This window comes from Gopherus flavomarginatus, chromosome 20, assembly GCF_025201925.1.
Source record: "Gopherus flavomarginatus isolate rGopFla2 chromosome 20, rGopFla2.mat.asm, whole genome shotgun sequence".
In the NCBI taxonomy this organism is placed as follows: domain Eukaryota; kingdom Metazoa; phylum Chordata; order Testudines; family Testudinidae; genus Gopherus; species Gopherus flavomarginatus.
In genome coordinates, this window is record NC_066636.1 from 1376721 (window position 1) to 1392334 (window position 15614).

At 63.5% G+C, this 15614-nt stretch overlaps 1 protein-coding gene and 1 long non-coding RNA gene across 4 annotated transcripts; both read left to right on the forward strand.

The window, feature by feature from the left end:
• Window positions 1-804: 804 nt before the first annotated feature.
• XRCC1 (X-ray repair cross complementing 1) lies at window positions 805-15104 on the forward strand. 3 transcript variants are annotated; one of them, XM_050931082.1, is made up of 17 exons: window positions 805-922; window positions 1232-1324; window positions 2761-2868; window positions 3092-3250; window positions 4061-4141; window positions 4370-4487; window positions 4794-4930; window positions 5635-5755; window positions 5965-6181; window positions 8709-8825; window positions 9083-9182; window positions 9438-9612; window positions 9709-9763; window positions 10070-10209; window positions 10463-10553; window positions 11115-11190; window positions 11842-15104. In XM_050931082.1, exons 1-17 carry the CDS (start codon window positions 872-874, stop codon window positions 11953-11955), a joined length of 1953 nt encoding a protein of 650 aa, XP_050787039.1. In that variant the 5' UTR covers window positions 805-871; the 3' UTR covers window positions 11956-15104. The 3 variants fall into 3 exon arrangements, 2 of the variants coding, with proteins under 2 accessions (XP_050787039.1, XP_050787040.1); XM_050931083.1 differs by lacking the exon at window positions 11115-11190 and having other exon boundaries at window positions 11842-11928; XR_007770640.1 differs by lacking the exons at window positions 9709-9763; window positions 11842-15104 and having other exon boundaries at window positions 806-922.
• On the forward strand, window positions 6309-7533 carry LOC127038459 (uncharacterized). Its single transcript, XR_007770641.1, has 3 exons — window positions 6309-6349; window positions 6678-6814; window positions 7379-7533. It is a non-coding gene; the product is annotated as an uncharacterized LOC127038459 (long non-coding RNA).
• Window positions 15105-15614: the final 510 nt, after the last annotated feature.

Here is a 15614-nt window from a genome sequence, read left to right on the forward strand (position 1 = left end):
CCAGCGTAGAGCAGGAGGTTATTAGCCAACAGGATGACAGCGTAGGACAGAACTCAGGCTCCGGTAAGGAACGAAGGCCCCCGGCCGGTTCACTGTCACACGAAGCACAGTAAGAGTTCCCTTCCCTGCAGACTCCACCGCCACCCTAGGAGTCGGTGCCCCCGGGAATGGGCCGGCTCAGTCCGGGGTGGGGCTCTCCACTGCCCCAGCCCAGACGGCGGTGACTCTTCGGGGGTGCAGGTCTGTGCACAGGTGCCAGGAGTGACGTGTCGTGGTGCGAGCCCCCTGCCCGTATTGCACCTCGCTGCGGGGACGGGGCTCCAACAGCACAGACCGGGAGGGTTGGACGGGACCTCGGTTAGTCCCGCCCCCGCTCAAAGCAGCAGGACCAACCCCCAGACTTGTACCCCCACTCCCTAAGTGCCCCCCCCGTGACCCCCTCCAGGCTCGAACTCACAACCCCGGGGTTAGCGGGCCACTGAGCTACCCCGCCCCCTGCACCACGTCATCCGCCCTGACGTGACTTCACTCTGCGCCACCAGGGGGAGACACAGAGGAGAAAGGGGAAGACCAGGGAAATACGCATGCGCACTAGCAGGAGCCGCAAGCAGCAGCTGGGGCGCATGCGCCGCGATGGAACGGAGCCCGGGCGAAAGAGGCGCGAAGGAAGCACGCACGCGCGCCGCGTCTCGGGCTGGATCGGGCGCTGCGCACGCGCACAATCCCTCGCCGGGCAACGGCGCCTGCGCAGAGCGTCTCGGAGGACCGAGCGAGCATAGAGTGGGCGGCGCAGAGCGGTTCCACTTCCGGGGCGGCCAGAGTTTTGTTTCCGGGGGCAGGCAGCGGTGGCGCCCGGCGGCGGAGCGCGGGGATGCCGGAGATCGGGATCCGCCATGTGGTGTCCGCGAGCAGCGCTGACCCGGTGCGGGGCAGACCATTCCCGGGGGGGCTGGGAGAAACCATTCCCGGGGGGGCTGGGAGAAACCATTCCTGGGGCGGGAGAGACCATTCCTGGGGGGGACGAGCGGGAGAGACCATTCCTGGGGGGGACGGGCGGGAGAGACCATTCCGGTGGGGGGCTGGGAGAGACCATTCGGAGCGGCTGTGGGCGGGCGGGAGAGACCATTCCCATGGGGGTGCGGAAGAGCTGACTGGGGGAGACCATTCCCTGGGGGGGGCGGGGGGACGGGAGAGCCCATCCCGGGGGTGACGCTCTCCCCCTCCCCCCCAGACTCACTGCGCCGAGAACCTGCTCAAGGCCGACACCTACCGGAAGTGGAAGGCGGCGCAGGCGGGCGAGAAGCAGCTGTCGGTCATCCTGCAGGTGAGACCCCCCGGACCCCGGGGGCGGGACTGCTGGGTCTGTCCCGGGGGGGCACGAGGGAGCCCGGACTCCTGGGTTCTCTCCGTGGGAGGGGGGGGTAAGGGGGAGCCCGGACTCCTGGGTTCTCTCCCTGGCTTTGGGAGGGGAGGGGAGGGGGGTGTAGTGGTTAGAGCGGGGGGGTTAAGGGGGAGCCCGGACTCCTGGGTTCTCTCCGTGGGAGGGGGGGTAAGGGGGAGCCCGGACTCCTGGGTTCTCTCCGTGGGAGGGGGGGTAAGGGGGAGCCCGGACTCCTGGGTTCTCTCCCTGGCTTTGGGAGGGGAGGGGAGGGGGGTGTAGTGGTTAGAGCGGGGGGGGGTAAGGGGGAGCCCGGACTCCTGGGTTCTCTCCGTGGGAGGGGGGGTAAGGGGGAGCCCGGACTCCTGGGTTCTCTCCGTGGGAGGGGGGGGTAAGGGGGAACCCGGACTCCTGGGTTCTCTCCGTGGGAGGGGGGGGTAAGGGGGAACCCGGACTCCTGGGTTCTCTCCGTGGGAGGGGGGGGTAAGGGGGAACCCGGACTCCTGGGTTCTCTCCGTGGGAGGGGGGGTAAGGGGGAGCCCGGACTCCTGGGTTCTCTCCCTGGCTTTGGGAGGGGAGGGGAGGGGGGTGTAGTGGTTAGAGCGGGGGGGGTAAGGGGGAGCCCGGACTCCTGGGTTCTCTCCGTGGGAGGGGGGGTAAGGGGGAGCCCGGACTCCTGGGTTCTCTCCGTGGGAGGGGGGGTAAGGGGGAGCCCGGACTCCTGGGTTCTCTCCCTGGCTTTGGGAGGGGAGGGGAGGGGGGTGTAGTGGTTAGAGCGGGGGGGGGTAAGGGGGAGCCCGGACTCCTGGGTTCTCTCCGTGGGAGGGGGGGTAAGGGGGAGCCCGGACTCCTGGGTTCTCTCCGTGGGAGGGGGGGGTAAGGGGGAACCCGGACTCCTGGGTTCTCTCCGTGGGAGGGGGGGGTAAGGGGGAACCCGGACTCCTGGGTTCTCTCCGTGGGAGGGGGGGGTAAGGGGGAACCCGGACTCCTGGGTTCTCTCCGTGGGAGGGGGGGGTAAGGGGGAACCCGGACTCCTGGGTTCTCTCCGTGGGAGGGGGGGGTAAGGGGGAACCCGGACTCCTGGGTTCTCTCCGTGGGAGGGGGGGGTAAGGGGGAGCCCGGACTCCTGGGTTCTCTCTGTGGGAGGGGGGGTAAGGGGGAGCCCGGACTCCTGGGTTCTCTCCGTGGGAGGGGGGGGTAAGGGGGAGCCCGGACTCCTGGGTTCTCTGCCCGGCTTTGGGAGGGGAGGGGGGTGTAGTGGTTAGAGCGGGAGGGGGTCGGGGGAAGCCTGGACTCCTGGGTTCCCGGCGTGGGTGGGAAGTGGACCCTGGGTGGGCGCCACATCTCCAACCCCTGACTCTCCCCCCTTCCTCCCGCGGCAGTTCGAGAAGGAGGAGCGGATCCACAGCATCGACGTGGGCAACGAGGGCTCGGCCTTCGTGGAGGTGCTGGCCGGCAGCTCCGCCTCGCCTAGCGAGCAGGACTACGAGGTGAGGGGGAGGAAGCTGCACGTGCCGGGCTTTGGGGAGCTGCCAGGTCTAAGGTCGGGGGCAGAGGGGTGGACCTGGTTCAGTGAATCGTGTGGGGTGGGGCCCAGCCGAGCAACCCCAGGGGGCTTAACCCCTTAGGACTGAGGCAGCGACAGGATTTGGGGTTGGGGGGATGTCAGGGATTTACGGAGGCTTCTCTAAGCCCAGTTGGTCCCCTCCCAAGGTGCTGCTGGTCACCTCATCCTTCATGTCGCCCTCGGAGAGCAAGGCTGGCACCAACCTCAACCGGGTCCGGATGTTTGGCCCGGACAAGCTGGTGAAAGCAGCAGCCGAGAAGAAATGGGACCGGGTGAAAATTGTCTGCACCCAGCCCTACACCAAGGTGGGACCCCTCCCGACCCTGGGACCCTGCTCCGCAGTACAGCCTGGTCGGGGGACCCCGGCATACTGGCCGGGCAGGGTGGAAGGGATTACATGTGGAGGAGTGCAAGTGGGCAGTCCAGAACAGCGGGGAGTGCGTGATTCGCTGTCAGGGCCCCCTGCTCAAGCCGGGTGGGTGTGACGTTCCCCGGGATACGGTCTGAACTGGGGAACAGCTGTGTCCTCTTGGTTCTCTTTGACGTTGCTTTGCCTGCAGTCCTGGCCGACTCTCACAGCCCACAGCTTGTAAAGTCGCCCCGAGCTGAGTGACAGGAGTGTTCTCCTAGCCGCTCATGAGTTACAAACATACGGCACCCGCAAATCCTTAGTCCCGGCCTTGTCTCTCAGAAATGTGCATCTCGTACTGCTCAGCACCCTCCTGGCCAGCACGAGCTCCTAGAAATCCCAGCAAAGGAAATGGAGTGTGCAGCTGCTGAGGGGAGGTTCCCAAACACTTCCGTCCAAACACACTGCTTTGGGCTGAACAGTCAGAAAAATTTGTTAACATAATAGAAGATAAACACGGAAGTGAATACCTAATTTACCCAGCTAAGTGAAATTAAAAGCAAAACCTGGATTTCCTGTCAGCCTGGGACCACCCCCACCCACCCCTTTGGTTCACTGTCCTTCCATATAGAACTGGTGAACATGGGGTGCAGAGTGTCACAGTGGGGGGAGAGTGGAGGGGGGGAGGGGCTTGGAGCCAGGACTCCTGGGTTCTCTCCCCAGCACTGCCAATGGGTCACTTTCTTTCTGGCTGATCTCCCCATAGACCCTGGCATATGGGCTGTCCTTTGTGAAGTTCCATTCGCCGCCTGAAAACAACGAAACCCAGTCAAAATCTGCCTCCCCGGTGAGTAACAGCTTTGCCGGGGCCCCTCACTCCTGACCCTCAGCCCCTGCTAAGCCAGCCACGGACTCCCTCCTCCCCTCCCCCAGTTCTGCCAGTGCCCCTCAATCCTGACCCATAGTTCCTGTTAGCCCAGCCATGGGCTCCCCCCTCCCCCAAGCTCTGCCGGTGCCCCTCACTCCCGAACCGCAGCCCCAGCTAGCCCAGCCCTGTGCATCTCTCTCCATACAGAAGGTGACCAAGCTGGGCCACTTTAAGGTGAAGGACGAGGACAGCAGTTCTGCCTCAATGAGGCCCGGGGCCCTGTTCTTCAGCCGAGCTAGCAAACCACTTCTCACACCGCCCAGAGGTACCACGAACCCCGGAGAGGTGGGGTTGGAGGGAGAGGGAGTGTTGTCTATTGGGTTAGAATGGGATGGGGGCTGGGAGCCCGCACTCCTGGGTTCTCTACCCAGCTCTGGGAGGGCAGTGGGGGCTGGTGGTTAGAGCAGGGGGGGGCTGGGTGCCAGGGCTCCTGGGTTCTCTGCCTGGTCTGGGAGGAGAGTTGGGGCTGGTGGTTACCCAGAGATGCTGGTTTCCAGGGGCTGTCCCCTGCCAGTTAGCTCTGGCTCCACGTGCTTTGGCTGCGACGTCTCTTGTCTGCTCTCCCGTGCAGCCCCGCAGACGGAGGAACCATCCCCCAGTTACGCCGTGGCCACCCTCCAGGCCAGCACACCCAGCGCCTCCTCCCCCTCCGTCGCAGAGAAACCCACCGCCAGGACCTCCCCCAGCCACGCCGCAACCTCCCCCAAGGTACAGTCCTCGGCTGGGTGCGGCTGCTCCCTCGCAGGGGTGGGGGGCTGCCGGAACCCGGAGGCCAGTTCCGGTGGTAAATCCCCATCTGTCTATTCACCCTGGGAATAAGGCCCCAGTGCTCACCAGGGAGGGGAATGAGCCACTGGGACACGTCCCCGAGGGGCGTGGGGGATTCTCCATCCTAGGCAGTTTCTCAGCCGAGACGGGGGGGTTCCTTAGTAAGATTGGCCCTAGGAGTGATTCGGGAGCCGGTCTGTGGCCTGGGCTCTCAGGAGCAGGCTGACGGGCACAGCTGGCCCTGCTGGCCTGGGAATGTCGTCTATATGAACCCTGGTATCCGGGCCGGATCCCTTCACTGGGGACTGCATTCGGGTACCCACAATCCGCTGTGTTGCAGGTTTGCTTGGGTACGGGGTTCTCCTTCACTTTTTATCTTAAAGAAACCGCACCTCAATCCTCGGTGAGGGATCCCTGTGTAAACAGGCACCATGCCGCACCCCAGAGGTGGCTGCACCTCAGCACCCAGTGAGGGATCCCTGTGTAAACAGGCACCATGCCGCACCCCAGAGGTGGCTGCATCTCAGCACCCAGTGAGGGATCCTGGATAAACAGCCCCCCAGAGGTGGCTGCGTTCAGGAATCCAGTGCAGATCGTACCAGATATTTACCTTTCACTTCTGACCCACTTTTCTTCCCGCTCAGGATCCAGCTCCCACCAAGAGGAAGTTTGAGTTCAGCAAGGAGAACTCGTCCCCCCTCTCTGCTCAGAAACCTGATGCCGAGGCCCCTCACCCCACGCAGCCAGCCCCCAAGAAGCCCAAAGGTGAGAGGGGACTCCTGGGTTCTCTCCCTGGCGCTGTGCACCTTACACAGTGTGACCGATCGAGGTCTGTCGCTACTGTGGAGAGGGTTAGGGGGGTACAGTGTAGGGAGGGGAGGATGGATCTGTCACTCATTCGGCAGGGCATTCCAGCTGGCTCAGGTGTTCCAGTAGGCGGGGATTATTGCTACCCCCTCGTTGTCCTCCCCTAGCCCCAGAGCCGCCCCCCCGCAAGCCGCCAGCCCCCAAGAAGCAGCCGAAGGAGCCATCGCCGGAGGGGGCGGGGGAGGATTTTCATCGCCTCCTGCAGGGAACGGTCTTCGTGCTGAGCGGCTTCCAGAACCCCTTCCGCTCCGAGCTGCGGGACAAGGCGCTGGAGATGGGCGCCAAGTACCGGCCCGACTGGACCCCCGACAGCACCCACCTCATGTAGGTACCGCTGGCTCCCTGCCCCCGCCCGGCCGGTACCCCCCGGCCAGCCCGACTGGACCCCCGACAGCACCCGCCTCATGTAGGTACCGCTGGCTCCCTGCCCCCGCCCGGCCAGTACCCCCCAGCCAGCCCGACTGGACCCCCGACAGCACCCGCCTCATGTAGGTACCGCCGGCTCCCCACCCCCGCCCAGCCGGTACCCCCCGGCCAGCCCGACTGGACCACCGAGAGCACCCACCTCATGTAGATACTGCCGGCTCCCTGCCACCGCCCGGCTGGTACCCCCCGGCCAGCCCGACTGGACCCCCGACAGCACCCGCCTCATGTAGGTACCGCCGGCTCCCCACCCCCGCCCAGCCGGTACCTCCCGGCCAGCCCGACTGGACCACCGAGAGCACCCACCTCATGTAGGTACTGCCAGCTCCCCACCCCCGCCCGGCCGGTACCCCCCGGCCAGCCCGACTGGACCCCCGAGAGCACCAGCCTCATGTAGATACTGCTGGCTCCTCGCCCCCGCCCGGCCCCCCAACAGCACCTGCCTCACATAAGTACCTCCGGCTCCCTCTCCCCTTCTGTCTGACACCACCCGGCCAGCCCGACTGGACCCCTGACAACACCCGCCTCATGTAGGTACAACTGGCTCCCCGCCCCCACTCAGCCGGTACCCCCGGCCAGCCTGACTGGACCCCCGACAGCACCCCCCTCATGTGGCTACCGCTAGCTTCCCGCCCCCACCTGGTCGGTGCAGCCCGACTGGACCCCCGACAGCACCCACCTCATGTAGGTATCACTGGCTCCCTGCCCCCGCCTGGCCGGTACCCCCCGGCCAGCCCGACTGGACCCTCGACAGCACCCGCCTCATGTAGGTACTGCCGGCTCCCCACCCCCGCCCGGCCGGTACCCCCCGGCCAGCCCGACTGGACCACCGAGAGCACCCACCTCATGTAGATACTGCCGGCTCCCTGCCACCGCCCGGCTGGTACCCCCCGGCCAGCCCGACTGGACCCCCGACAGCACCCGCCTCATGTAGGTACCGCCGGCTCCCCACCCCCGCCCAGCCGGTACCTCCCGGCCAGCCCGACTGGACCACCGAGAGCACCCACCTCATGTAGGTACTGCCAGCTCCCCACCCCCGCCCGGCCGGTACCCCCCGGCCAGCCCGACTGGACCCCCGAGAGCACCAGCCTCATGTAGATACTGCTGGCTCCTCGCCCCCGCCCGGCCCCCCAACAGCACCTGCCTCACATAAGTACCTCCGGCTCCCTCTCCCCTTCTGTCTGACACCACCCGGCCAGCCCGACTGGACCCCTGACAACACCCGCCTCATGTAGGTACAACTGGCTCCCCGCCCCCACTCAGCCGGTACCCCCGGCCAGCCTGACTGGACCCCCGACAGCACCCCCCTCATGTGGCTACCGCTAGCTTCCCGCCCCCACCTGGTCGGTGCAGCCCGACTGGACCCCCGACAGCACCCACCTCATGTAGGTACCACTGGCTCCCTGCCCCCGCCTGGCCGGTACCCCCCGGCCAGCCCGACTGGACCCTCGACAGCACCCGCCTCATGTAGGTACTGCCGGCTCCCCACCCCCGCCCGGCCGGTACCCCCCGGCCAGCCCGACTGGACCCCCGAGAGCACCCGCCTCATGTAGATACTGCTGGCTCCCTGCCCCCGCCCGGCTGGTACCCCCTGGCCAGCCCGACTGGACCCCCGACAACACCCGCCTCATGTAGGCACCACTGGCTCCCCGCCCCTACTCAGCCGGTACCCCCGGCCAGCCCGACTGGACCCCCGACAGCACCCCCCTCATGTGGCTACTGCTAGCTTCCCGCCCCCACCTGGTCGGTGCAGCCCGACTGGACCCCTGAGAGCACCCACCTCATGTAGGTATCGCTGGCTCCCCGCCCCTGCCTGGCCAGCCCAACTGGACTCCCGGCAGGACCCGCCTCATGTAGGTACCACCGGCTCCCTGGCCAGCCTGATTGGACCCCCAACAACACCCACCTCATGTAGGTATCGCTGGCTCCCTGCCCCTGCCCGGCCAGTGCCCCCAGCCAGCCCGACTGGACCCCCGACAGCACCTGCTTCACATAGGTACCTCTGGCTCCCTCTCCCCTTCCGTCTGGCACCGCCTGGCCAGCCCGACTGGACCCCCAACAACACACACCCTAATGTGGGCCCCGACCTTCTGCCATGCAGCCGGTACTGTCCAGCCTGATTAACCCTGCCTAGTCCTGACCCAGTGCATCCTGGGAAACCCGGGGCGCACTCAGAACCAGGAGCAGAGCATCACGGGTGGACCTTCCCAACTGTGTGCTGTGCAAGGAACCCAGGAGTCCTGGCTCCCAGCCCTCCCCCACCCCCGTCTTACTATTAGACCCCACTCCACTCCCAGAGCTGGGGAAAGAACCCAGGAGTCCTGATGCCTTCGTCTATGCCTCCTGCCTCCAAACGGCTGTGTGTGGAGGGTGCTCGGTCCCACACCCCTGCCCCTCTCTGATCTCCCTTCTGCTTCCCTCCCCCTAGCTGTGCCTTCGCCAACACCCCCAAGTACAGCCAGGTGAAGGGGCGCGGGGGCACCATCGTGCGCAAGGAGTGGGTGCTGGACTGCCACCGGGCCCGGCGGCGCCTGCCCTGCAAACGGTGAGGCAGGGGGCACCCCATGGCCAGTGGGGCTGTGAGAGGCCATCCAGGAGCTATCAGCAATGGCTGAGGCTCGGGTTTATGTGCTATCAGGGGTCAGATGGGGAGCTAGACCGGTGCTGGGGGTCACTCATGGGGGCAATCAGTGATGGCTGGATCCCAGGGGGTTCAGTCCTGGTGGGGGAGACTGCCTGGGGATGGGGGAGTTCCTGGGGGTTCACTTGGTTTGGGGGTAACCGAGCGGTGTACCCTGGCAGATACCTAATGGGCGGGCCGCCCGCCTCAGGCAGCGAGGAAGAAGAGGAGAGTGAGGAGGAGTCACCCGCCCGGCCCCGCAAGACCCCCTCCCCCCGACAGGTAGGGGGTGTCAGGTGGGGCAGGGCCTGGCTCTGGGAGGAGAGTGGCGTGGGGCTGGGAGCCAGGACTCCTGGGTTCTGTCCTAGCTCTGGGAGAGGAGTGGGGTCCAGTGGTTAGAGTGGGGGGCTGGGAGCCAGGACTCCTGGGTTCTCTCCCCAGCTCTGGGGGTGGGGTGGGATCTAGCTCCCCAAGCCCCTGCCCCCTGTGATACCTCCTCGCGCAGACACCCCCCTCCCTCGGACCTTTCTCTTGCAGAGAGCCGGGCTGCCCAGCTCCAACCACCAGGGCAAGGTGCCTGCCAGGGCCCAGCCGCCTCAGGGTGAGTCCTCGGGAGAGGAGACAGAGCCTGGCACCTCCTGGGCCCACGCCGGCAACTCGCGGGCTGGGGAGGAGAGCTCCCCGGCCTCCACGGACAGCGGGGAGCCCGCAGGTAGGGAGAGAACCCAGGAGTCCTGGCTCCCTGCCCTGGGAGGTATCCCCCAGTGCCGTGGGGTAGCTGGGACTGATTTCCCGTCCTGTTCTCCAGGGGCGAGAGACAGCGGGGAGGGCGACTCCGGCGACACGGACGACGAGCTGAGGAGGTGGGTACAGCAGAGCGTGGCCACCTGTGAGTTGGGGGCCATGGGGGCTGATCTAGTGAGGGGGCGGGGACAGGAGGGATGGAAAAAGGGCCCTAGAGGGAGATCGCCCACCCCCCCACTCATTCTGGGGAGGGACTCCTGGGTTCTCTCCCTAGCTCGGGGGAGTGGTGTGTAGTGGTTAGAGCAGGGGGGCTGGGAGCCAGCACTCCTAGGTTCTATCACTGGCTTGGGGAGGGGGGTGAAGTAGGGCAGGGGAGGGGGAGCTGGCTCGTGCTCCCCCCAGCTGAACCGTGCTCCCTGATGCAGGGTGGAGGAGGAGCACCGCAAGAAGCAGCAAGCGGGTCGGGAGGCGACTCCGGACCCCGACGATGACCCCTACGGCGGCTCCACGGAGGAGAACACCGATGTGGAAGAGGAGCCGGATCAGCCCATCCCGGAGCTGCCTGGTATGTGGGGTAGGACATGGGGACTCTGGCTTCCGTCCAGCCCCATGGCGGGAACTGGCTTTCTCTGGGGGCGAGGAGTGGGGCCTGGGGCCCATCTCCTCTCGTGGGTGTGAGTCTGAGTTGAACACATGGAGATTTTAACACCCTGCAGCAGTGAGTCCCATGGGTAAACACGGCACAAATCTGACAGGGAGACGCCCACACAGTTTTGTAGCGTCCAGCTCCTTACGTTAACCCCTTTTCTCCTCTCCAGATTTCTTTGTAGGCAAACGCTTTTTCCTATATGGAGATTTCCCGTCCCAGGAACGACGCCTCCTGAATCGCTACATCACGGCGTTCAACGGGTGAGGGGCAGGCCACGGGGGCCTCAGGCCGTCAGGGCAGCTGGTCCCTCCACCCAGACGCGAACCCAGGAGTCCGGGTGAAATTCCATAGAGTGTGGGTTTAGCTCCCGAAGTCCCCTTCGTAGTTATGAAATTACCCTCACTGCTGTCCTAAGCGTGATCTGCTGCTAGGAGGTGGTTAAACAGCCTCCGTGCTGCGTTCCACCCCAGAGACAGCTGCATCTCTGTGCCAGACACATGGCTGTGTTCAGCAAGCAATTCTTTCATAACCGATGGAAGTATGGGCTGGGGTCACAGGGGCTGTGGGTCGGGAGTGAGGGGCACGGTCAGAGCTCGGGGGGGCTGTGGGTTGGGAGTGAGGGGTGCGGTCAGAGCTGGGGGGGCTGCGGGTTGGGAGTGGGGGTGGGCGGAGCTCGAGGGGGCTGCGGGTCAGGAGTGGGGGGCGGGCGGAGCTGAGGGTCAGGAGTGAGAGGCGCAGGCAGAGCTGGGGGGGCTGTGGGTTGGGAGTGAAGGGAGCTGGGGGTCGGGAGTGAGGGGTTCTCACTCCCATTCTGCTCCCAGGGAGGTGGAGGGCTACATGAACGAGCGGGTGAACTACGTCATCACGGCCCAGGAGTGGGATGATACCTTCGAGGAGGTGAGAGGGGCCCCCCCTGCTCTTCCCCTGCCCCCCAGCACCGAATAGCGCCCCCAGTGGGTGAGGTACACGGGTCCTCCCCTGGAGCGGGTAGGGGGCTGGCTGGCTCCGAGGGGACAGGGAGTGGGACACGGAGCCTTTAACCTGTTTATGGCAGTTGGCGGTTTAATGCAGGGTGTAGACTAGAGTCTTTGGAGCCAGGACCCCTGGGCTCTGTCCCTGACTGGGAGGGGAGTGGGGTCTAATGGTTGGGGGGGTGGAAGGGGCAGAGTGGGGAGCTAGGGGCTCAGAGCAGGGGGGCTGGGAGCCAGGACTCCTGGGTTCTGTCCCTAACTGGGAGGGGAGTGGGGGCTGGTGGGTGAGAGCAAGGGGGCTGGGAGCCAGGACTCCTGGGTTCTCTCCCCGGCTCTGGCAGGGGAATGTGGGCTAGGGGCTCAGAGCAGGGGGGCTGGAGCCAGGACTCCTGGGTTCTCTCCCTGCCTCTGGCAGGGGAGTGGGGGCTGGTGGTTAGAGCAGGGGAGCTGGGAGCCTGGACTCCTGGGTTCTCTCCCCGGCTCTGGGAGGGGAGTGGGGGCTAGAGGCTCGGAGCGGGGGGGCTGGTCCAACACTCCTGCTGCTCTGCTCTCACGGCCCTGCCTTCACCCCCCGCAGGCCCTGAATGACAACGCCAACCTCTCCTTCGTCCGCCCTCGCTGGATCTACACCTGCAACGAGCGCCAGCGGCTCATCCCGCACCAGCCGTACGTGGTGGTGCCGCGAGCGTAGGGTGGCGCTCGGGGAGCCCGCTGGCGCAGGGTGCTGTGGACTCGGGGGGGCTGGGCACTCTCCTGTGTACAGACGCCACGCCGGGCGGGGGCGGTTTTTGCTGTTCTTGGTCCCTGCCTCAGCCTCCTGTTTGCAGCAATGGCAGGGCATGAGCTGGGCTGTGCCGGGGCAGGGGCCCCCCCAAATGTATCCACCTCCCCCGGCCAGACTCCCTGTTCTCCTCAAAATACCCCCCCATCTCCAAGGCACCCTCAGCCCCCGCCTCCACCCCCTTTCCCACCAGCGCTGTCATTTCCACCCCTCGGGTTAAGCCTGAATTGATCGTGTGCGCGGACGCCCCTACAGGGATTTGAACCCGGCTTCTCGCTGCTCACCTGCCATATGCTCACATCCGTTCGAACTGGTGTCTGCAGCCGTGTGGGCTCCCCGCCCCCTGTCCCCTTCACCCGTGTGAGTTCCCTTTTCAGTTAAATCCACGTGGCTTCAGCTGGCCAGGATCTGTGCCTGGGGGTGGGGAGCCCGAGGGGCTGAGTTAGATGCTAAACTCCAGAGAATTTACCAACCCAAAGGAAATGCAGGAAACCTTCCCTCCCTGCCTTACCGCCCTGGGATCAGGGCATCTGGGGGCTCCCCTGGGATCGGTGTGGCCGGGGGCTGTCCTGGGATCGGTGTGGCCGGGGGCTGCCCTGGGATCGGTGTGGCCAGGGATCGGTGTGGCCGGGGGCTGCCCTGGGATCGGTGTGGCCAGGGATCGGTGCGGCCGGGGGCTGCTTCGCACCGTGAATTTCCACCGAGCCATGGAGGGGTGAGTTCAGGTCTTAGCATTTGCTCTGGGCAAGGAAATCAGGCTGGTGAGTTTCCTTCCCTCTCTCCCTGGTCAGTTTCAGGCTTGTGGGAGGGGCCGCAGGTGGGTGTGTCTGGTCAGTTTCCCAGTTGCTGTGGGTCTGTCTGGATGGTTTCCCCTCCCTCCCTTTCTCTTGCCCCAGAGCCTGGGGCACTGTTCATATTTGGGGGGCAGGGCGGGGGAAAACTCTTTTATACAGAATTTTCTTTGAGCAAAATAAACTGTTTTCAGGAGAAGCTTGGTTTAAAAACCCGCTTTAATGGGGGTGGGTCTGGTCTCCCTGCGCCCCTGGCCTGGACCCCACATGGAATTCAGGCTACAAGTCCTGGGCCCCCTACCTCACGCCGCAGCCGAGGCGTGGCCCTGGGGCGCGCTAGGGGCCCTGCTCTGCCCCCCAGGTTTCTTTGAAAGACCTGCTGCGGCTCAGCCCCCCAGCTCTGTGCCCCCATGAACCCACCTCCCCCAGAGCTGCTTGGGAAAGGTTAGTGGCCCTGCTGCCATGAAAGCTGAACTCTCCCACCCCAGCCCTCACTGTATTGAAACTCATGCACGCTCCATCCCCTCGGCTGCCCCATTTCTGCATGACCCCCATCTCCAGCTGTGGAGCCATAACCCCTCCGTCTCCCTCTGAGCTCTAGGGGGGTGTGTGGGGGGGGTCTCTGCATGTTCAGATCTGGCCTGGGCAGGGGAATCCAGCCAGGTGCCCCATGGTGCTTTCCTGACTCAGCCCAGCCATGGGGAGGAGAGATGTGCATGGGGGTCCTGAGCCAGAGCCCAGCTCAGCTGCTCCCCACAGCACCTGGGGGACGGGGGTGGGGTGGGGCTGTCCTTTGCTGCAGGGCCAGTGTGTCTCTTTCCTAACTAAACCTGTTAACAAGCCCAGGTGTGGCCCCCGAGTGGCAGAAATGACGCAGTGGGGCTGAGAGAGACCGAGAGGTGGGTCCAGGGACAGAGGTAGGAGGGGCACTGGAAGAGCTTGGGGAAGGGAGCCCAGGGCTGGGATAACGGGGCTGTGGGTCGGACCTGGGTGAGGGGCTGTGGAGCTGGAGTCAGGAACCTCGAGGAGGGGTTCTGGAGAAGTTTGTGCTTTGGGGAGTTCAAGACTCCCTGGGTGGTGGTGTGTGTATTTGGGGGCCAGGGGGGTCAGCCCGTCCAACAGAGGACAGATGGACAGAGAGTTATTACTGATTTTTAGATTTAGATTGCCAGGATACCATTTGTACCAAGAAAATAAAACGAGTGAATTCCTTCCCCCCCACCCCCGGCCTCATGGGGTGTATGTGGGGAGGGTTCCACACACAATACACTGGAAGAAGCTTCTATAAATGGGTCAACCCTGCCTGCCCCCTGGCGGGGGGGGGGGTCCCTCAGAACAAAGGGCACCTGAACTTTGCATCCCCAGCCCCACGGGGATGGAAATCCAGGCATTGGGGCTGGTGGGGGCTGATGCTTAGGTGGTGAGCGCTGGAGGGCCAGGAGTGTCTCCGTGTTCGGTGTTTGTGCAGCGCCTGGCGCGGTGGGGTCCTCAGTCCTACCCTGATACACTTAATAAGGTCCAGTCATGGACTGGGGTGAGTGCAATGGGGTCCTGGACTGGGGCCATAGAAATAAGAGGTCAGAAGTGCTGCCCAGGACTCCTTGGTCCCGCATCCCCCCACAAATCTGCTGCTTTCACCACAAGATTGAGGGGGGGGGGAATACACCTTGATCCAAAGAAGCGTCCAGGTCTGGGATTGGGGCGCTGGCCCGAGGGTGCGGAATTGGCTGGCTCGGGAGGGGGAGGGGGGAACGGGGCCTTTCCCCTCTAGCGGTGCCAGCTCCCCTACAGCACCAGGGTTTGGGCTGGATCACAGCCCTGGCCCAGTGATTTATCCACCTCAAGGGTGATTTATTTTTTACTCTGTTGTTTAGTATTTTCTCTCAATTCTGTTAGCAAATTAGTTAAATTTCACCTACAACATTTTTAAAATTAAAATCTGGGTAAAGTTATTTTTGTTACTTAACTTTTTTTTGTAACCTGCTACAGAAATTTCCCAGTTCACAATTTATCTTTGTTGTTTTTATTTCTTTTCCGTCACATTCTTTCATCTGATTGATTTTACTGAGCAACTATCGTTTTGTACCTAACACATTGTCACCTGCTTATAATAATTGGTAACTGATCACTGATAATCTATCATCCAAGATCTGTTGAGAATATATAGCAATAATTAATGTTTAATGTATAATTAGGCTTGACAATTTGAGTTTTATAATTTTTGACATCTCAGTTTTTTATTTAAAGCATTTTACAGTTTTCTCCTGATTTGAATGTTCACTGCTGCGAGAGGTTACGGGGCAGTCACGCAACAGGGCGGCTCGGACAATAATTATTTGATTTCAAAAAGTGAAAGCTTTCTGCCCGTTAAAACACACCTGGTCGACGTGGACAAAGCAAATACCTTGAACTCCAGCTCCGCTCTGTTCCCCAGCAGTGCTGGTCTCACGTCGCCCGTCTGGACATTTTGATGCTCATTGACAGAAAGATTTTTCTATCGATTTGCATGGGTGAAATTGACTTGTATCGATGTTTACTGATCAAAACTGACCCAAGGCTAGGTGTAACGTGTCACCGTTCATTAAACATGCAATCTGGGCTTTACAACAATATTAATAATTAACACAACTAATCAGTCATTTATCATGTCTCTGGCAAAGTCTTACAGCCAGTGGCGGCCAGGCTGGCGCCAGCCCCTGCAGCAGGAAAATGGAGAACTCAGCAGGGATCTTAGCAGCAGAGCAGGAAAGGGGCAGAGTACGTAAGGAAAAGTGAGGC

Bases quoted from the DNA above. Each gene is read 5' to 3' on its own strand.
- XRCC1 (XM_050931082.1), top strand. From the start codon at position 872: ATGCCGGAGATCGGGATCCGCCATGTGGTGTCCGCGAGCAGCGCTGAC. The intron at 5,756-5,964 runs GTGAGAGGGGAC...GTCCTCCCCTAG, and splicing joins AGCCCCCAAGAAGCCCAAAG to CCCCAGAGCCGCCCCCCCGC. The intron at 8,826-9,082 runs GTGAGGCAGGGG...GTACCCTGGCAG, and splicing joins CGGCGCCTGCCCTGCAAACG to ATACCTAATGGGCGGGCCGC.